We start from the raw sequence: 22918 nt of genomic DNA, 5'->3' as shown, positions 1-22918 counted from the left end.
AAGTTATAGCTTGTCTTTGAAAGTTAGAATAACAGACTCATTTTTCACTATAATACCAATTTAAGAATCCTTTTATTTAATTTGAAATCTTAAGTTCAGCCATTCTTTGTACATTTCACTAGTGCTACTTGATTTTAGGAGACTCTCTGGGTGGTATGGTATAGCAGATATTTATCTTCAGACATTTTCTTTTTTGTCTTTGTTTCTTAGAGACAGGATCTCACAGTGTCATCGACACTGGAGTACAGTGATATGATCATAGCTCACTGCAGCCTGGAACCCTTGGGCTCCAGCAGTCCTCCTGCCTGAATCTCCCAAATGGCTAGAACTACAGACATGGCACCACCAGGCCCAGCTAATTTTCTTTTTTTTTTTCCACAAAGTGTCTCTTCGTGTTGCCCAAGCTGTTCTCAAACTCCTGGTCTAAAAGTGATCCTTCTGCCTCACCTTCCCAAAGTGCTGAGATTATAGGCATGAGACACCATGCCCAGCTTCAAACATTTTTTTTTAACCTTAAAAAAATATATTTCCAGCTGGGCGAAGTGACTCATGCCTGTAATCTCTGCACCTTGGGAGGCCGAGGTGGGTGGATCATATGAGCTCAGGAGTTCAATACCAGCACGGCCAACATGGTGAAACGAGTCTCCACTAAAAACAGAAAAATTAGGCCAGGCGCAATGGCTCACACCTGTAATCTCAGCACTTTGGGAGGCCAAGACAGGCAGATTACCTGAAGTCAGGAGTTCGAGACCAGCCTGACCAACATGGAGAAACCCCTGTCTCTACTAAAAATACAAAAAAAATTAGCCGGGCATAATGGCACATGCCTGTAATCCCAGCTACTTGGGAGGCTGAGACAGGAAAATCGCTTGAACCTGGTATGCAGAGGTTGCAGTGAGCCAAGATCGCGCCATTGCACTGCAGCCTGGGCAACAGGAGCTAAACTCCGTCTTAAAAAGAAAAAAGGAAAAATTAGCCAGGCGTGGTGGTGGGTACCTGTAGTCCCAGCTACTCAGGTGGCTGAGACACAAGAATTGAATCGCTTAAACCTAGGAGGTGGAGGTTGCAGTGAGCTGAGATCGTGTGACTGCACTCCAGCCTGGGCAACAGAGGGAGACTGTCTCAAAAAAACAAAAAAAAAATTCCAGCTGGGTGTGGTGGCTCATACCTGTAATCCCAGTACTTTGGGAGGCTGAGATGGGAGTATTGCTTGAGGCCAGGAGTTTGAGACCATGCTGGGAAACATAGTGAGACCTATCTTTAAAAAAAAAAAAAAANTTTATTCCAAGTTTATACTGGAATTTTAATCTAAACTGTAGGTACTTTTATTTCAGCCATAATTATTTAAGTTTGTATTCGAATGACGACAGCATTGTTATGTTTGCATGTACTATATAGGATATAGTAAGGACCACAGACTTCCTAACACTAGTGGCACCCTTTTGTAAATCTCTTACGTTTGGGGAAAATTATCAATGAAAACCTCTAAAACTGGAAAATACTACCACAAGTTACGTATGGTATAGAATTTATTTTGAGATCGATAGCATACTTTATAGGTGGTATGGATCAACAAATGGACCCACAGATTTTTCTTATCTGTTAAGTGAACAAAGACATAGGAAACTCATAGAAAAACGAAACGTAGAATTTGGCTCCCATATTGATGTTATAATAGATGATAATTATACCTTAATCCTATATCCCTGGTTCTAGTTGAAGATTGGGACCTTAGAAGAGAAATAATATGAAAAATGGTAACTGATTATCAGACAACATTATTCAGGATTTTATTTTCTGGAGAGTGACCCGAGATTCCTTGAATAATAGATTTCTGTGCTTCATCTCACAGGAATTAAAAGAATTTATTCACCTGGTAACTTGATCAGATCAAGATTTTATTCAGAAAATGTTGGAGAAGACAGAAAAATATTAGTGAAATTCTAAAACTGGATATGATGGAGGTTATCACATAAAATAGATGATATAAGGCAGTTGACAAGGTGCCCATGATAATGTAGTAGTAAATACTGGGAAGAATAATGTGATCAAGGACATTACTTGTGACCTCAGTTATTTATATTCTAAAGTTAAGAATATAGGGAATAAACTAAGCAAAATTTTAAGAGACTTTAATATAAGAAAATAAGTGCAACTTAATACAGGTAGTCATCTGGCCTTATTGGAACAAAACTCATAAAAGAACCCCAAACAGAAGATTAAGTTATTCTAGAGAAGCAAACCAATTGAAGAGACATAGAATGACACTGAATATCAAGAAAAAAATGCCTATCTGCTGTAAATTCACACAACCTATTACAAAAATGGAGTATTTAATTGAAGAGCGGACGGAGAAACAAGTGATACCATAGAATACTTTGTATAGACATGAATTCATGTGTTCTTTATTCTAAAAAGAAGAGAGTCAAGTAAATGATTGATTTGCCCTGTTGACTGGGGGAGTAGAGAAAACGAGAAATTGTTTTATAGAACCTAATTTTGCTAAACAGAACTAATTGAGAGTACAACAAAAGTTTGGAAGAATGCAACTAAGTCATCATTTGTGAAAAGCTAGAAATAAAAACCTGTGTAGCTTTTATGGTTTTAAGGAGGTAATTTTGAAGAAGCTCAAAGGACTAAAACTAGGTAAGATTCCTTTAACAGAGACTAAAAGGAAACATAACTGAATAAAAGATACATGAGGTACTCAGAAGTGAAATGATGACATAATGTTTGAGACAAAGTTTGTTCTTATTACATGTAGTCTTTCCATTTTTACAACTTTCCATTTTGTACAACACCTCAAAAATTTCCTCAGGCACATAGGTTTCCTGTTACATATGTCTTCTTTCTTCTCATTTTAAGAACTTATGCATAGTTGTGCAGAGCTTACAAATGCCAAAACCAGACTTACTTTCATTTGCATTACGAATAAGATTTAAGAGTAGTATCATTGCTTCAGATTGGTGATGTAGTGTTAGAGGAGAGCAGAAGAGAAACATGATATACTCTACTCTATCAGAAAGAAATGTTTGAGTACAAAGAGAAAGCTTGGTTAGAGAAATTTAGAATCAAACATCATAAACAGGCTGGATACAGTGGCTCACACCTGTAATCCCAGTACTTTGGGAGTCTGAGGCCAGCAGATCACCTGAGGTCAGGAATTTTAGATCATCCTGGCCAACATGGTAAAAGTACCTATCTCTGCTAAAAGTACAAAAATCAACCGGGCGTAGTGGTGCATACCTGTAATCCCAACTACTTGGGAGGCTGAGGCAGGAGAATGGCTTGAACGTGGGAGTTGAAGGTTGCAGTGAGCCGAGATCACGCAGCTGCACTCCAGCCTAGGCAACAGAGTGAGAATCTGTCTTTAAAAAAAAAAAAAAAAAAAAAAAAACTATCATAAATAAAATAAAAATAAAATCTTGAAGAATATATTTGTACCATGTGTGTCACAGGGATAATTATCCTTACACTATCAATTTTTAACAGATAAGAAACAAGTTAACTCTCCATTAGAAAACTGGACAAGATGTGATAAGAGTGTTCAAAAGATAAGCAAATGAAATAAGCATTTAAAAATGTTTGATTTCCCTAGTAATGATAAACAAAATGATGTTTTACCTGTCACTTTGGCAGCCTTTTGTTTAAAAGGAAAACCCATGATGGAGGGAGTTCTGCTAAATGCCTGCTTTTATTGTACTACAATTGGAGTGTAAATTGGCACAAGCCTTTCGGAAAAAGCACACCTTTGACCCGCTAAATCCTTTTCAAAGAATTTACCCTGAGTGTAATTAGAGATGGAAATAAAGCCTTATATATCAGAATGCTTATTATAATATTATTTAGTAATAACAGCAAAAATTTAAAAGTATCTTAAAACATCTTAACAGGAAATGGCTAACGAAGTATGATTTATCCATATTATGTAATATTACATAACCATTGAAATCATATTTAAAGATAATGACATAGGGAAATGCTCACTATCAATGAAAAAAGTAAAATAGGAAACTGTACATATATTGCCTCAGACTTGTAAACATGTTTGGAGCTATTTTAAATAGTTTTGCTTTGAACATTCTTATACATGTGTTTTGGTAAGCACATAATGCCTTTCTGTTGGGGAAATACCTGGGAAAGTAATTGTTGGGTTATATGGATATACATTTGTCCAGCCTTAGTAGGTATTGCCAAATAGTTTTTCAAAGTAGTTTTACCAATTTGCCCATTTCCAATATATATACTCCCGTTGCTACATGTCATTGTCTATGCTTGACGTGTCTGTTTTGATTTTTCATTTTAGCCATTCTGGTGGATGGTAGAGATACTTATGGTTTTAATTTGCATTTCCCTGACAAGTAATTAACTTTAATACTTTTTTATATGTTTATTGATTATTTGACTATCTTCTTTGGTAAAATGCTTTGAAGAGGAACATTTTCAATTAATAGAAGAAAAACATTTTTCTAACAACATTACAAACAACTATGATGCTATTCTAAGGACTATACTTTGAGTAGTGAAGTTTTATTGTAGAGGAGCAAAGTAAAATGATATTTGAAAGAACTTGCAGAATTTGTTCTATAGCTTTTGGCAATCTTAGAGTATTTAAGGTAAGTAGGAGACATCCCAAAAAAAAAGATAGTGAAGAGATTTTAGTAACTTAAAGTTTTTGTTATATAAATGTCTGATATATTCAATAGTGGAAGAGTGGTAAAAATAAACCCTGTAAGTATTTGTTTATCCAGCTTTCATAACTGTCAACTGAAAATTTACCAATTCTGTTTCTTCTGTGCTCCACTTACACTCCCCTCTCTTCACCCCATTGCATTAACTCATTTTTCTTTAGTTTACAAACTAGAGATTGCAGAGGGTAATACCAATCCTAATATAAACAGAACTCTTTTTTTAATGTGGCATGCTTCTGGGAATGACATTTAAGGAAATAGGACAAAAGGTTAAATGAAGACATCCATAATTGTTGATACTTGTGAAAAACAGTTTAAAGCAAATAAAAAATCTAAAAAGTAAATAGCAAGGTAAATAATTTATCAATCTAATGGAATATTATACACCCATTTTTTATTATTGCTATAAAGCCCATGTGGTGACATGGAAAGAAATATTTTAATATAAGCTTTTTTAAAACCTACCATTTTACATGTGCTTACATATATTAATGAATTCTGCTTGCATTTTTAAAGTCCTTGCTTTAGTTAAAACGTATGTAATCAAGAGTAAGGAAGTTATAGCTTGTCTTTGAAAGTTAGAATAACAGACTCATTTTTCACTATAATACCAATTTAAGAATCCTTTTATTTAATTTGAAATCTTAAGTTCAGCCATTCTTTGTACATTTCACTAGTGCTACTTGATTTTAGGAGACTCTCTGGGTGGTATGGTATAGCAGATATTTATCTTCAGACATTTTCTTTTTTGTCTTTGTTTCTTAGAGACAGGATCTCACAGTGTCATCGACACTGGAGTACAGTGATATGATCATAGCTCACTGCAGCCTGGAACCCTTGGGCTCCAGCAGTCCTCCTGCCTGAATCTCCCAAATGGCTAGAACTACAGACATGGCACCACCAGGCCCAGCTAATTTTCTTTTTTTTTTTCCACAAAGTGTCTCTTCGTGTTGCCCAAGCTGTTCTCAAACTCCTGGTCTAAAAGTGATCCTTCTGCCTCACCTTCCCAAAGTGCTGAGATTATAGGCATGAGACACCATGCCCAGCTTCAAACATTTTTTTTTAACCTTAAAAAAATATATTTCCAGCTGGGCGAAGTGACTCATGCCTGTAATCTCTGCACCTTGGGAGGCCGAGGTGGGTGGATCATATGAGCTCAGGAGTTCAATACCAGCACGGCCAACATGGTGAAACGAGTCTCCACTAAAAACAGAAAAATTAGGCCAGGCGCAATGGCTCACACCTGTAATCTCAGCACTTTGGGAGGCCAAGACAGGCAGATTACCTGAAGTCAGGAGTTCGAGACCAGCCTGACCAACATGGAGAAACCCCTGTCTCTACTAAAAATACAAAAAAAATTAGCCGGGCATAATGGCACATGCCTGTAATCCCAGCTACTTGGGAGGCTGAGACAGGAAAATCGCTTGAACCTGGTATGCAGAGGTTGCAGTGAGCCAAGATCGCGCCATTGCACTGCAGCCTGGGCAACAGGAGCTAAACTCCGTCTTAAAAAGAAAAAAGGAAAAATTAGCCAGGCGTGGTGGTGGGTACCTGTAGTCCCAGCTACTCAGGTGGCTGAGACACAAGAATTGAATCGCTTAAACCTAGGAGGTGGAGGTTGCAGTGAGCTGAGATCGTGTGACTGCACTCCAGCCTGGGCAACAGAGGGAGACTGTCTCAAAAAAACAAAAAAAAAATTCCAGCTGGGTGTGGTGGCTCATACCTGTAATCCCAGTACTTTGGGAGGCTGAGATGGGAGTATTGCTTGAGGCCAGGAGTTTGAGACCATGCTGGGAAACATAGTGAGACCTATCTTTAAAAAAAAAAAAAAAAGAAAAAATTTAGCAGGGCCTGGTAGCACATACCTGTAGTCCCAGCCACTCTGGGCTAAGATGGGAGAATCACAGAAGCCCAGGAGAGGAGGTCAGGGCTGCAGTGAGCTATGTTCATACCAGTGCACTGCTACCTGGGCAACAGAGTGAGGCCCTGTCCCTTTAATTAAAAAAAAAAAAAAGTTAAAATGAAAATTTAGGTTTCCCTGTCTCATTGAATGTTTTATTTTTTAGAAATATAAGTATTAGTCTTTTTTTAAATTCAAGGGAGATATTTATTGAGAGAACTTGAGATTACATTTAAGTGGATGAGAAGAGTGCCTATTTACTAATAAATAAAGTTGTGAAATGGGGTCACTTTTAAGGAAGGGCCAGACAATTTTTGGCTGGGTTGTTTTCCTTGTCTTTTTTATGTTTTGCAAAACAGCCACTGTCAATTTTATCAAAGCAGAGTTTCTGAGAAATATTAGTTGGTTTTAAAATGCAATGTCACAATTGGTACATTCCCTTCCAGCTGACTCTTTTGAGACATCTGAATTTATGACTTCTAAAGTGCTTCATCTGTATGATCTCAGAAACATGGACTTTCATTTTCAGAAACAGGAGTGGAGCTGGACTATAAATAACATCGTCTATTTATTTTTAATTACAAAGACATCCCTTCATTAAAATGAGCATCTGTTTCCTTAAATACAGTTTGTCGCCTTTGCCAGTTATTGCTGTTTCAAAAACTGAATTAGATAGTGCCAACAATATTTTCTCATTGGGTTGTATATCTACATTTAGACTAATTCAGGATCACTTTGCCTTTGTTGTCATATTCTACTTGCTATTTATAATAGAGACTTGTTCATAAGCTGTGTTGTACAAAAATAAGGCATTGTCCATAATTACAGGTGTTTTCCCTTGCTAATATATATTTATTTGAAAAAATTAAACTTTTCAAAGAAAAGAAAAAATGCTTTTAAAAAATTACTTTGTTATATATGGCTTATATCTCAACATTTTATGTCACCCTCTTTTATTTTGATTATTTGCTTTGATCAGCTTTTTAAACTCATGACACTGTGTTTTCTTTATTTGTCTTCCATTGTCCTGCAATTTCAGAGCATGTAACTTCTAATGCCAGCGATAGTGAAAGTAGTTACCGTAAGTGTCTTAAGTTGCTTGTTCTTTTATAATTTCAAGTAATAAATTCTCTGCAGGGGTGGAGGGATTCTTAGTTCTAAAAACCTAAAGTTAATATGATTGATATTAAAATCAGGGAAAGCCAAGTAAAATTTTGTGCTATGTAGAGGTTAATTTATAAAATTTTAATAAAATACTAAAAATAGTATTATTTGTGTACATAGTACATATATGTGTGTGTATATGTATTTTTTATAAGAAGTAAATACTTACATGGGGGAAAATTTGTATTTTGACATTTTGTTCAGTTCTGTTTTTAACGTGAGTGCTAAAAGAATATTTTTCAGTAATGCTAAATTATAATTAGCTTTATTTCTGTTTTCATTCTTTTTCACCAATACTGATCTGAATCAAGTCATTGTTTATCACCAGCACTTGGTGAACAGAAGAAATAAGAAAGGAAACATTTTCAATGTTTGCTCAAAAAATAATGCTAATTTCTCTTTTGATGTTTTATATTACATTCTTGGTTTTATTAAGTGAACTACACAAGCATGTGATGTTTTTAAACAGATTTGGGTATGGGAGAAGGGGAGAGTACATAATGTTATCATTTGTAGCACCTTAAAAATTAAAATTGCTTTTCTAACTTTTTTTTTTTTTACTGCTGTCTAAATGAAAGTAATCTTGATTACAGATGAGTATGGCTGCTCAAAAGGTCCATCCTGTTAATATCAGTCCCTAATACCTTTTCATGTTAACAGTATATACTTTTAACCGTCATTCATTTGGTTGATTATTTTTCTACATAATAGTTACTTGACTTTTTTTTTTTGGTGTGGAAATGATTTCTTGTATTTCAGCATTTTATTGCTTATAACCAGAATCCACTATAGAGTAATTGAGTGGCTTTCTAGGCTAAAAAGAGGTAATGAAAGTATATACTGTCTGTCTCATCATTTGCATGAATTATTAAGGTGTGAAATATTCAAATTGCATGTGTTTGCTAGTATGTAAGCCATGTTTTACATCCAGTACTTTAAAAAACAGCTTATATTGGTTTTATATACTTTGATAATAAAATTGAAGACAAAGAAATACACACTTAAAGCGGAAAAGAGTGTTTATGCCAATATATGGATTTAAAAGACCTGCAGCTACATACATATAATATAAAACAATTGCAAAATTCATGGTAAAATTATTATAGGATCTTGATAATTAAAGAAAAAGTCTTCAAATACATTATCCAATATTGATTGTTTTCGTTGAACCACTTGGGTTAACAGTCTTTTCTAATTTTGGGCGTGGGGACAAGGGGGATATGTATTAGTTAAAAACTGCTAGAATTTTTAATTTTGTAGTTCTTTTCATTGGATTCAGATATAATTTGTAGACTCTTTCATTTAGAATATTTCCTAAGCTCTGAACCTTTAATTTAACCTTTAATTTAGAAGCTTTAACTTCTTGTATGCTTTTAAGTTCACAGCAGAATGTATTATCTCCTTTACTATCACTGTGGTTTTTTTATTGGAAGGATTTAGTTTTATCTAAAGCTCTTTTTGATTCACATTAAATTTCTTATTTTTTACAAAGTTTAATTCGTGAATTTTTTCATCAGTGAAATAGTGACAATAGTTTTGCCTTTGTGTTTATAATTTTAAATTTTAAGATAGTTGTAATTTTTTTTAAAATATACTGTTTTCAGTATTATAGTTGGTGGAAAAAGTAGCATATTTTTAATAGTAACAAATTACCTAATATGTATATCTGTAGATAGAACTGCTCATTAAAGCATTAATCTTTAACAGATTTAATAATTCTTAAATTCTAAATAAAGAAGTAGCACATAGCATCACATGAAGATTTTAGATTTAATGATTATTTATAAAATAAGTTTTTGATTTAAAAGCTCATTTATATTTTGTTTTACATTTAGCAAACTCACTTTTATGACTTTATAATTTGCCACTTTTATTTATTTATTTTTACTAAATCTTGCCATAAAGTACCTCTTCCCATATCTTTGCCATTTTCTTAGGAAAGTTCTAGTAATGTATATGTTGTTTATGAAGAATTAGAATTCGAGTAACATCAGTTATCTTGACGTATTTTTCATCTGTGCCTTAATTTTCTAATAGGTGGTCAAGAAGAATACGTCTTATCTTATGAACCAGTGAATCAGCAAGAAGGTTTGTGAAACCTATTGATGTTTTATAATCTTCTAGAAGAATGTATTTTTAATTTGAGGGAAAAAAGTCTAATACCCCCAAAAAATGTTATATGTAGAAATTTACTACATGTATTTTATGAAACATAGTTTATTCCATAGTATATTAGAATCTCGTCACTTCATATTGACTTTTATATTTGTGTTTTATTTCCTAAGCAACTTTTTTCAAGTGTTCTTGTTAACATTGCTATCTTCCAAATAACCCTTTTTTGAAATTCTTGGGAGCGTCTTTGACCCTTCTCTGTTCCTCATGCTCCTCAGCTAATCAGGTTCCAGGCACTATTGCACTTCTTTCTTATTTATGACCTTCTCTTCGTCCCTTCTACCACAATGTTAGTTCTCAGTCTCATTACCCATTTCCATTCTTCCAGCACGATCTTATACGACCTAGAGTTTACGCTTCTTTAGATCATCTTTCTAAAACACTACTGTGATTATATCACTTCCTACATCTAATTTCTCTTCTGCCCTTCTTTGCTCTGCTTCCTTACAATTTCTACTTCAAAACCGTCTGTAAAACACTATATGTTATTCTGTCATTTGCAATGTAAATAAACATAATCTGCTAAAATACCAAATTTAACTTCGTTTAATTATCAAGTATATGACTTCTAGCAGGAGACTGAGTAAACTTTAAGATCTTAGTCAAGATTATAAAACGGCAAATTAGGCATCTTTGATTGATGGAAGAGGAAGATAGAAAAGGAAGAAAAAAATTCTTTGTAACGGTTACGGATATTTTTGTTCTCTGGTGAAATAAAATATATTGATATTTGTTGAATGTTTATTCCTTTTAACATGCAGTTTATCTTTATAGTTAATTATACTCGACCAGTGATCATATTGGGACCTATGAAAGACAGGATAAATGATGACTTGATCTCAGAATTTCCTGATAAATTTGGATCTTGTGTTCCTCGTGAGTAACCCAAACAAAAACATTTAATTGTTATTCTTAACATTTCCTGTCACTGTGTGTGGGAAAAATAAATATAACCTTTTTTTAATGGTTCATACTGATTTTATCAGTTACTCTTCCATCCTCCATGTTATTGTCCTTTCTCAGATTTAAATTAATCTGTTGAACTTTACAAAACAATGATGTAAGTGGAAAATGGATTTATTCTGGGGTTTTTTTTTTTAATATTAAACACTTCCCCAAGTTTTTTTCTGTTAAAGATACAACTAGACCAAAACGAGATTATGAGGTAGATGGAAGAGATTATCATTTTGTGACTTCAAGAGAGCAGATGGAAAAAGATATCCAAGAACATAAATTCATTGAAGCTGGTCAGTATAACAATCATCTATATGGAACAAGTGTTCAGTCTGTGCGAGAAGTAGCCGAAAAGGTAAGCATCAAACTAACCCCAGAATATAGCTTCTAATCAAATATGCCTCTGACAGTCTGAAAGAGTGGTAGGATAGATACAGCACTGATCAGTTTTATTAATGTAATGAATTTGCTTATCTAAATATTTTATTTTACATGGCCTAGGAAAGTGCATAGAAGATAAAATAGGTAGACAAAGAAAGTGAGAGGAGAAGTTATCATTATAAGGTCATTTGCTAGAGATAGACCAATAAAGAAAGGAAGGAAGGGGAAAAAAAAGGAAGGAAGGAAATGAAGGAAAGAAAGAGAGAAAGAGAGAGGGGGAGAGAGAGAGAAGAAAGAAAGAGGGAGGAGGGAGAAATACGAAGACATTTTCTTGGTGAGGCTGAGAGGAAACAGTCGTGCATTATTGGTGGAGATGCAAACTGGTGCTGCCTTTTGGAAGGGTATTTGGCAATATCCAGCAGCTATCCTTCAACCCAGCATATCCACTTCTAGGAATTTATTCCAAAGATACCCCCAACAGTATGAAAATACATGGGCAAAAGGGCATTCATTGTAGCATTGTTTATAATTGTGAAATACTGAAAACCATCTAAATGCCCAGATAAAAGAGTGATTGAACAATTAATTTTACATTCACAAAATGAAGTTCTCTAAAACTTAATAAAGAAGGTATCTGAACTGATACCTCACATGCAAAAGAGTATGGTATAAAATAAGAGAAAATGGGAAAATATGTATCTCTACTCAGTTGTGTGAAAATAAACACAGGAAAGGTAAATCAGAACTTGACGAGATTGGTTACCTACAGAGGGAGGGAAGTAGAAAGGATGGGGAATGTGGAATACATTGGAAAGGATGAGGTACGACATTTCTCTGAGCATACGTATTTGAATTATTTTAATTTTTACAAAGTATGTTAATATTTTACATATTTTTGAAACTCAAAAATAAAATCAAAGAAAGATAGGGGAAAGCAAAATGATATACAAATAGAAACTAAATAAACCTGACTATATTTCAGATATAACTATATTTCAGAATAACTTAACTGCATTGAGGAGAGAATTCCTAATCCCAGAGATTCTTTAACACAAGCTGTAAACAGAAAGATCTGTAAACAAAATCAAACTCTAATTAGTAGGTTTGTTGTGTGCAGTGTATGGGCCTGTAGTTCTGAAACTAATATATATTCTAGAGTTGATCAGGTAAACTAATATAATGACAGTAGTGAAAGGGAGGCTTGCCTGTCAGAAAAGGGAGAAGGTAAAATGAACTCTGATAATTGGATTGGAGATCCCAGACGATTAGAGCTATGACTATGAACCCATGAATTGTAATAGAGTAGATATAGAAATAGATGTGTATTTATATATACAGATATATATGTTTATTTGCTCTAACCACTGAGAAGACCTAAAAGTAACACTGAATAAGCAATGAGAATATCTATTGCCCAGATGTTGGCTTCTAAATATAATTCTTTATTTAAAAGATCCAGGACTCTTTAGATGAACGGCTGATTCTGGGGCCAGGACTGGAAAAGTTCAAGATGATCCTGTAAGAACATTTTGCTTCCTGAAAAATAAGGAAGCACTCAAAGAATGATGAGGATATATAAAAAGACACAGGAACCAAGCTGTAGAGTTCCCCACTGGCCAAGTCTGAGATAATTTGAATATCAAAATAAGTGATAATAACAGATTATAATACATAGAGTAAAATAAAAATCCTAGAGTCCATAATGACATAAACACAGATGGCCCCCAACTTAGCATGGTTCAACTTTACAGTGGTGTAAAAATGATGCATATTCAGTAGCAGCCATATTTGAAGTACCCATACAACCATTCTGTTTTTCACTTGTAGTACAGTATTCAGTGAATTACATGAAAAATTCAACACTTAATTATAAATTATAATTCTGTTTTGTCCAACTGTAGGATAAGTGTTCTGAGCATGATTAAGGTAATCTAGGCTAAGCTATGTTGTTCAGTAGGTTAGGTATATTAAACACATTTTCAGTTTACAGTACTTTAAACAAGTGATGGGTATTTTGGGATGAAACTCCCATTGTAAGTCAAAGAGCATCTGTATGTGAGTAAATAAGTGGATAGAAGGGAACTATCCTTCTATCTGTGTACTAATCAAGGTAGAAGAAATGATTACATTAGAAAATCTTTTGAAAACCACATGGTAATAATTGCTTCAGGCAAAAACCATCAATGTATTCTAAAATTAGTGAAAATTTGATGAAAAAGGGGGTATTTATATAGTGTCAAAGTGTCCGCCCCCAAAATACCAGTTACAAAGGCAAAAATAATAATTTTGATAATTTTACAGTGGAGATACCTACCAGATAAAACCTTAAATAAGTGATCAAAATTAGCATCACTAATAGTGGGACAAATAGACATAATATTGCCTCCCAGATAAGACTGAGAAGGACACAACTTTATGTCTGTGGTATTCCTGTCAAAGATATGTAACCTACCATCCGAGAGTGAGGAAACATACAAACCCAGGTTGAGGCATATTCTATGACATCAATGTTTTTTACTCTTCAAAAATATCAAGATCAAGAAAGACAGGAACTGTGCCAGATTGACAGAGACTAAGGAGACTTTACAACTAAATATAATGTGTGACCCTGTGATCCTGAATTGGATCCTGGACCAGGAAATTTTTTTATTCTTTTCCAATAAGGAATATTAGATGGCCAGTTGGAATCAAATCATGATTATATAAGAGATGCCGTTGTTTTTAAGAGATATGAGGTAAAGAAACATTATGCAATTGATTCTCAAACTATTATGTACATATATGTAAAGAGATAAAGCAAACATGGTAGAATATTAATATTTCAGTATGAACTTACTAAACTTTTTAAGCAATCATGTAAAATATATCTGGTAAAAGTAGACAGTGGGTTTATGGTGTCTATTATTTACTTTATGTTTGGAGTATTTTACAGTATTAAATTTTTTATTGTAAATGTGCCCATCAAATTGAAATTATCATGTATTGACTTGGACTCAAGTACTTAGGTTAGAAGTTGCATTATGGGGCCCAGCACAGTGGCTCACACCTGTAATACCAGCATTTTGGGAGGCCAAAGTGGGCAGATCACCTGAGGTCGGGAATTCAAAACCAGCCTGACCAACACGGGGAAATGCTGTGTCTACTAAAAATACAAAATTAGCCAGGTCTGGTGGTGCATGCTACTTGACAGGCTGAGGCAGAAGAATCACTTGAACCCAGGAGACAGAGGTTGTGGTGAGCCAAGATCACGCCATTGCACTCCAGCCTGGGCAGTAAGAGTGAAACTCCATCTAAAAAAAAAAAAAAAATCCAGCACTTTGGGAGGCCGAGGTGGGTGGATCACCAAAGGTCAGGAATTTGAGACCAGCCTGACCCATATGGTGAAACCCTCTGTGTACAAAAAACACAGAAGTTGGCCAGGCGTGGTGGTGCGCACCTGTTACCTCAGCTACTAGGAAGGCTAAAGCAAAAGAATCACTCAAACCCAAGAGACGGAGGTTTAAGTAAGCCAAGATCACGCCATTGGCATTCAAGTCTGGGTGACATAGCAAGACTCCGTCTCAAAAACAAACAAAAAACTGAAGTTGCGTTATGGGGGAGGGCCTGATTTCAAATGTATTATAAGAAAAATGTTATAAATAATAAGTACTTCTCTGCTTAACATGGAAATGCTCAATCTGTATTAAAAACCTAAGTAGCCTTTTTCAGTAAATTTAACCTTGCCACTTAAATCCAGAATTGGGTCCCCATATGCTAGTTTATGATAATTTTTATCAGTCCCTAATAAAATGAGAAATAGAAGGATTGAGTAGTAGTGATGAGGTTTCACAAATTCATTTATTTAAAATATTTGCCCTTACTCTAGGAATTTTTATCTTTTATGAAATGATAGCTATGGGGAGTTGATAGTTTGGAGTCTTTATAAATGCCTTTTCTCGGCCGGGCGCGGTGGCTCAAGCCTGTAATCCCAGCACTTTCGGAGGCCGAGGCGGGTGGATCACGAGGTCAAGAGATCGAGACCATCCTGGTCAACATGGTGAAACCCCGTCTNCGTGCCTGTAATCCCAGCTACTCAGGAGGCTGAGGCAGGAGAATTGCCTGAACCCGGAGGCGGAGGTTGCGGTGAGCCGAGATCACGCCATTGCACTCCAGCCTGGGTAACAAGAGTGAAACTCCATCTCAAAAAAATAAAATAAAATAAAATAAAATAAAAATAAATGCCTTTTCTTGGCAAAATGAACAATAGGAACCTGGGCCTGGCACAGTGGCTCATACCTATAATCCCAGCACTTTGGGAGGCTAGGGTGGGAGGATTGTTTGAGCCCCAGGAGTTCAAGACCAACCAGCCTAGGCAACAGAGCAAGACCCTGTCTCAAATCTTAAGAAAAGGGAGGGGGGATCTCTGTTGTTCACCATTTTGAGAGATTACTGATCTATGAAAACTAGGAACTGTATTTTCTTTCCTTTTTAAATATAACATTTGTTTGAAAATGGCAAATTAATTATGCCTAATCAACCATTTCATTTACTATCTAAAGTTTGCTGAGAGAAATGACAAGTTTGCTTAAAGTGAACAAGGATCCAAACATATCATAATTTAGACTTTGTACGTGTAGGAAATGTACTTTTGATATTATTGAGAATATTTGGTTCACTTTTTTTTTTTTCTTTATTCCCTTTATTTTAGAGCAAACACTGTATCCTTGATGTGTCTGGAAATGCCATAAAGAGATTACAGATTGCACAACTTTACCCCATCTCCATTTTTATTAAACCTAAATCCATGGAAAATATCATGTAAGTGTAAATGCCTAAGGCATAGCCTCTGAGTACAAATTCAGTCACTGGAGGGTTTTTTACTCTCCCTGCATCTCATTTATCTATAAAATTGAAATAATAATGTGTATATTCACCTCAGATTGTGTGCTAAGGATTGAATAAGCACTCTAGGTTATAAATTGTCATTGTAATCATCATCATTAATATTACTAAAGTATAAGGTAACATGTATTAGAATAGCCCCATGTGGCTAGTGGCTACTGAAGTATGCAACACAGCTCTCAGGTAACCATTAAGAGAATAAAAGAATATATAACCATTACCTAATACTTTAGGGGGACAAAAAAATAGAATCTAAGTAAAAATTAAGAAAGAGCAAATAGAAACATAGAACAGGTGAGGCAATACCATATAAATAGTAAGATGGTTTAACCTAAGGCAAATATGAGACCACTAGACTAAATGTTGCAATTAAAAGACAACGATTGTCAGAATGGATGAAGAAAAAAGTAAATTATATGTTGCTTTCATCAGACACACCTTCCTGTGGGAAGGTCGAAAGTAAGAGAATAGAAAAAGATATACCATGCTAACATTAACCAAAACAAGGCTGATTATTATATTATCGTCAAAGTATACTTTAAGGCAAGAAGTATTACTGGAGATAAAGAGTGACATTTCATAAAAGTAAAAGATTCACTCCAACAGGAAGATCTGTTTATACGTTTGTTTGCACTTAATAGCATTCTCAAAATATATAAAGTACAAATTGACAGCTGCATAGGGACAAAAAGGTAATTCCAAAATTATCGATGGGAACCTAACACATCTGTCAGGAAGCAATTAAGTAAGAAAACAAAAAATCAGTGAAGATACAGAATAACACAAATTGTAAAACTTTACCTATTTGACATATGTTAAATACTCCTTTACCTAATTGACGTGTTAAATACTGCACCCAACATCTGCAAAATGCATATCAATTTCAATTATACATGAAACAATTCCAAAACTGATCATTTGCTGGATTATAAATTTCAAATGATAGAAAACAAATATTCTCTGACAATAATGAAATTTAAATGGAAACCAATAATTAAAAGATAACTAGAAAATTCTCATATATTTGGAAATTAAGCATTATTCTTCTGAGTGAGTCAAAGAAGAAATCACAGAATAAATAAATTGATGTTTTGATCTAAATAGTAATGAATTGCCCAGTGATGAGTTTGGAGGCTGTTGTGGCTTTGTTGAAGGAATATACGTAGCTTTAAATGTTAGGAAAGAATGTTGAAAATCAAATATTAGGAAAGTTGAAAGTCTAAGATTTTGACAAATTAGAAAAATATCAGTCAGTTAAACTCAAAAAAGATAGACGGCGGGGCACAGTGGCTGGCGACTATAATCCCAGCACTTCAGGAGGCCTCGGTGGGCAGATTGCTTAAGTTCAGGAGTTCAAGACCAGCCTGGGCAACATGGTGAGACCCTGTCTCTACTCAAAATACAAAAAAATAGCTGGGCATGGTGGTGTGCACTCAGACAATAACTGCACTGACCGTCTGTCTGATGTTACTATTTTGGAAATCTGTTCACCATTTTGATCGGTTTGGGAACTCTAAAGTCTATTGAAGGCTTATAACTTCCAGGGGAAGGTTTGAAAAGTTAATTTCAGCTCTTAATATGTTAGCAACTACCTATTTCTCTACCCTCAGCCCCATAGCATGCAGCCATGCACACATTTTTCAAGCAGCTTGCATAGGGTTTGTGGGAGCCAGTGTGGACAATAAGGATTCTGCCCTGCAGATATCAGGGATCTTTGCTCTGATAGCTAATTACTGCTTCTGATCATAGAGGTGCAACCATACAGCCTATGGTAAGCCATTATTGCAAACCCCACTGCCATTGTTACAAGCCGCCCTCCACTTGAGGCTGAAGTGACTTTTAAAGATTTAAAGGGCCATTGCCTTCATTGGTGATTAGTGAGGAGAAGAAAAAAATATTAAATAAAAACAAAGAGCTAGTGCCTCCCCCCTCCTCCCCCACCACACAAACACACTCCTTTCCCCCTCCCCCAGCCGACCCCCCACTTTGGGAGCCAGGTCAGGACATTCAAAAGTAACCACATATACAAGGAGATGTTTTCACATCCATGAAAATTTACAGGCTTAGAAAATACCTGTAAAGACCTTAAGTTTACACCTCAGGCCGATCCCTGGTATAGAAACACCTTTCAACAATAAACAATAAAATTCATTTTAAATAAAACAGCAAATCCTGGGAAAGGAGAATTTGATCTCCAGAGTTACCACATTGTAAAATTCAATGTGCAGTTTCCAACAAAAAAAAATCACAAGGCATATAAAGAAACAGGAAAATATAGCCCATTCAAAGGAAAAATAAACTATCCCTGATAAAGAGTTAGACTTACTAAATAATGTAAAACAAGATGCTAAATGAGCTGAAAAACATGGACAAACTTTCAAGAAAATGATAGGCCTTACACAGTGGCTCATGCCTGTAATCATGCCATAATCACTTGGAAGGCAGAGGCGAGAGGATCACTTGAACTCAGGGATTCCAGACTAGCCTGGGCAACATTGTGAGAGAGCTTGCCTCTAAAGTAAACAAAAGTTGGCTGGGCACACTGGCTCTTGCCTGTAATCCCAGCACTTTGGGAGGCCAAGGCAGCCTGGGCAACATGGTGAAACCCCATCTCTACTAAAAGTACAAATATTAGTCGGGCGTGGTGGTGGGCACCTGTAATCCCAGCTACATGGGAGCCTGCGGCATGAGAGTCGCTTGAACCCGGGAGGCAGACGTTGCAGTGAGCCGAGATCATACCACTACACCCCAGCCTGAGTAACAACAGCAAAACTAAAGTAAACAAAAATTAGCTGGGCATAGTGGCAAATACCTGTAGTCCCAGCTACATTTGAAACTGAGGTGGAAGGATCTCTTGAGCCTGGGAGGTCAAGGCGGCAGTGAGCCAAGATCACACCACTGCATTCCAGCTTCAGCAACAGAAGGAGACCTTGTCTCCAAAAAGATAGAGGAAAAAAAAGGATGAAAAAGATACATGAACAGAATGGAAATATCAACAAAGAAATCTAAAAAGAAACCAAAAGGAAATTCTGGAGCTGAAAATAACTGAAGTGGAAAATTCACTAGAGGGATTCAGGCAGATTTGAGCAGACAGAAGAAAGAATCAACAAATTTAACTTAAAGATAAAACAATGATAATTATTTAGTCTGAGAAACAGAGAAATGATTGAAGAAAAGTGAACAGAACCTAAGGGACCTGTGAGACACCATCAGGTAATCAGCATACACATTGTGGGGGTCCTAGAAGGAGAATAGACAGAGAAAAGCAGAGAGATTTTTTGAAGAAATAATGGCCAGAAACATCCTAAATGTGATGAAAGACACAAATGTAAACATTCAAGAAAATCAATGAACTCCAAGCAGGATAAACTTAGATACCCACACTGAGGCACATTATAATCAAACTGTCAGAATACAGAGAGAATCTTGAAAGCAGCAACTTACCACATACAAGGAATTTGCCAATAAGATTATCAGATTTGTTTTTTTTGTTTGTTTTTTGAGACAAAGTCTCGCTTTGTCACCCAGGCTGGAGTGCAGTGGCTTACTGCTTACACAGGTTACTGCTGCCTTAACTTCCTAGGCTCAAGCAGCCTCTCACCTCAGCCTCCCAAGTAGCTGGGGCTACAGATATGCACCACCACACCTGGCTAATTTTTGTATTTTTTTATAGAGACAGGGTTTTGCCATGTTTCCCAGGCTAGTGTCAAACTCCTGAGCTCAAGTTTTCCACCTACCTCAGCCTTCCAAAGTTCTGGGATTACGGGTGTGAGTACAGTACCCACCATGCCCAGCTGTCAGCAAAGGATTTTTGTTGTTGTTGTTTGCTTGTTTTTTTTGAGACAGGGTCTTACTCTGTCACCCAGGTTGGAGTGCAGTGGTGCAATCTCGGCTCACTGCAACCTCCGCCTCCCAGGTTCAGGTGAATCTCCTGCCTCAGCCTCCATAGCAGCTGGGATTACAGGCTCCCACCACTGCGCCTGGCTAATTTTTGTATTTTTAGTAGAGACAAGATTTCACCATGTTGGCCAGGCTGGTCTCAGACTCCTGACCTCAGATGATCCACCTGCCTCAGTCTCCGAAAGTGCTGGGATTACAGGTGTGAGCCACCATACCCCACCAGCAGATCTTTTATCAGAAACTTTGGAGCCTAGAAACAGTGGGTTCAAAACATTGAAGAAAAAAAGAAATTTAGCTGTCAACAAAGAATCCTGTATCTGGCAAAACTGTTCTTCAAAAATGAGGGCGAAATTAACACATGCCCAGATAAAAACTGAGAAGAGTTCATTACCTGTAGTCCTACCTTACAAGAAATGCTGAAGAGAATTTTGTAGGGTGGGATGAAAGAAAACTAGACAGTAACTCGATAAAATATCAAAGCAAACATCATAATTAATGGCAAAATATGGAAGGCTTTCCTTTAAGTTGGGAATAAACTGTCATATACTTATCTAGCTGCAGTAATAATTATCCACTTATGACCAATCTTGTTCATCTGTCCACTCACACCCACCTCCTTACATCTTCATTGCAGATTATTTTGAAACAAGTCTCAGATGTTCATATCATTTTGTCTATGTATATCACTGTATATTTGAAAGATAATTTTTTTAAAAATCACTGATTATCATACTTAAAATAATAATTCTTTGATATAGTTCAAATTTTGCTGGCTATTTCTTAAATTTTGTCTATGTTTCTTCAGTTTGTTTATTGGAATAAAATTTCAAATAAGATCTGTTCATGGCAGTTGGTGAAGTTGTTTAACCTATGGCTTCTCTCCCCACATCTCTCTCTTTTATGCCCCCTTGCCCCCAAACCCCACCTCCCATTTATTTGTGATAGAAACTAGGTCATTTCTTCTACAGAGATTTTCCCAGACTGTATTTTCTGATTACCTTCTGATGGTGTTATTTATATGGACATGTGTCTCCTTATTTTCTATAAACTGATAGGTAGATCTGTAAGTCATTTAAATATGAAATTTTCATCAAAGTTAAACGGTCATAAATTAATTAATAGCTTTTTGGCTACATTGAGCCAATGCAGAACTTGTTAAAACCCTCTGGCATTCAAAGTATACAGCAGCATGTTCAGTGACTGAGTCTGGTTTTTATTTTTATTTTTATTTATTTTTGTTTTTGCACTAGAGTCTCTTTCTGTCACCTAGACTGGAGTGCAGTGGCACGATCTCGGCCCACTGCAACTTCTGCCTCCCAGGATCAAGCAATTTTTCTGCCTCAGCCTCCCAGGTGGCTGGGATTACAGTCATGTGCCACTATGCCTGGCTAATCTTTATAATTTTAGTAGAGATGGGGTTTCGGTTTGTTGGCCAGGCTGGTCTTGAACTCCAAAAGTGCTGGGATTATAGGCATAAGCCACCACGCCCAGCCTATTATTTTTATTTTCAAAAATCCCAGAAACAGGTCAGTCTTGGTAGCTTACACCTGTAACCCCAGCACTTTGGGAGGCCGAGGCAGGTGGATCACCTGAGGTCAGGAGTTTGGGACCAGCCCCTGCCCAACATGTTGAAAGCCCATCTCTACTAAAAATATAAAAATTGGCTGGGCTTAGTGGCACACGCCTGTAATCCAGCTCCTCGTGAGGTGGAGGCAGGAGAATTACTTGAACCCAGGAGGCGGAGGTTGCAGTGAGCCAAGATCACGTGACTGCACTCCAGCCTGGGCAACAAGAGCAAAACTCTGTCTAAAATTTTTTTAAATTCCAGAAACAGCCAAAGTGATTCAAGTTTTTAATGATGTTCATATATTTTCAACAGAATTCAACTTTTCATGATTTTCCGTTTTACGTGTCTTGTCTCCTTTGTCATTTTTTTTTAAAGTATTATAATGTAGTAATTATCAATTTCTAAATTTATTTGCACAGGGAAATGAATAAGCGTCTAACAGAAGAACAAGCCAGAAAAACGTTTGAGAGAGCCATGAAACTGGAACAGGAGTTTACTGAACATTTCACAGGTTGGAACAATGTTGTAACAGTCCTCTTTATTATAGAATTTTGCTTTGAAGCCATGTGAACTGATCCATTCAAGTGGATTTTGAACTATGCCTACATCTACCAGTAGTAACTAGTACTGTCATTTTCAGAATAAACCCTTAAGGTCAGTGGTTTTGTCCTGTGGGAAATTCATCTAGCCTAGGCAGTGGTACTGGGGAATCCAGATTTAATGTGTTTTAGGTTATTGATTAGAACAGCAAAAAGGAATTTTCACACTTGACCAAAGAAAAATAGATTTAGATATCATTTATTCTATGAAACTCTGATTTTTCTCTTATGCTTTATAAATTTTGATCCGTTTTCTCTAGCCATGTTGAGGTATTATTGGCAAAATTTGTACATATTAAAGGTGTATAATGTGATTTGATAAACATATACATTGTAAATTGATTAACACAATCAAATTAACATGTCTTTCACACAGTTACCATTTTGTGTGTGTAAGGAAGATGCTTAAGATGTACTCTTTATTAACTGCAGTCACTATGCTGTGTGTTAGATCTCCAGAACTTACTCGTAACTGAAAGTCTGTACCCTTTCCCAACATCTCCCCTACTCTGTAGTCTGCAGTAGGGGAGATGCTGGTGAAAGGGTACGTCACCATCCTACTCTCTGTTCTATAAGGTCTACTTCTGGCCAGGCGCGGTGGCTCAAGCCTGTAATCCCAGCACTTTGGGAGGCCGAGGCGGGTGGATCACGAGGTCAAGAGATCGAGACCATCCTGGTCAACATGGTGAAACCCCGTCTCTACTAAAAC

The 22918-nt window shown here is 36.1% G+C and overlaps 1 protein-coding gene across 29 annotated transcripts in view; it reads left to right on the top strand.

Annotated features, from left to right (window-relative positions):
- Positions 1 to 22918, top strand: part of DLG1 (discs large MAGUK scaffold protein 1) — a 299333-nt gene that overhangs the window by 268950 nt on the left and 7465 nt on the right. For 15 of the 29 annotated variants that reach the window (XM_037735146.1, XM_017522998.2, XM_017523009.2 and 12 more), the window contains 7 exons: positions 7631 to 7672; positions 8334 to 8369; positions 9793 to 9843; positions 10702 to 10803; positions 11064 to 11236; positions 15950 to 16059; positions 22030 to 22121. In XM_037735146.1, coding sequence (XP_037591074.1) covers positions 7631 to 7672; positions 8334 to 8369; positions 9793 to 9843; positions 10702 to 10803; positions 11064 to 11236; positions 15950 to 16059; positions 22030 to 22121 — 606 coding nt within the window. The remainder of the gene's footprint in view (positions 1 to 7630; positions 7673 to 8333; positions 8370 to 9792; positions 9844 to 10701; positions 10804 to 11063; positions 11237 to 15949; positions 16060 to 22029; positions 22122 to 22918) is intronic. The other 14 variants (XM_017523037.2, XM_017523078.2, XM_037735379.1 and 11 more) reach the window with 2 other exon arrangements.

Source organism: Cebus imitator, unplaced genomic scaffold, assembly GCF_001604975.1.
Source record: "Cebus imitator isolate Cc_AM_T3 unplaced genomic scaffold, Cebus_imitator-1.0 Scaffold0, whole genome shotgun sequence".
Taxonomy (NCBI): Eukaryota; Metazoa; Chordata; class Mammalia; order Primates; family Cebidae; genus Cebus; species Cebus imitator.
The sequence above is the reverse complement of the archived record's forward strand: the minus strand, read 5'-3'. Positions and strand labels throughout refer to the sequence as shown.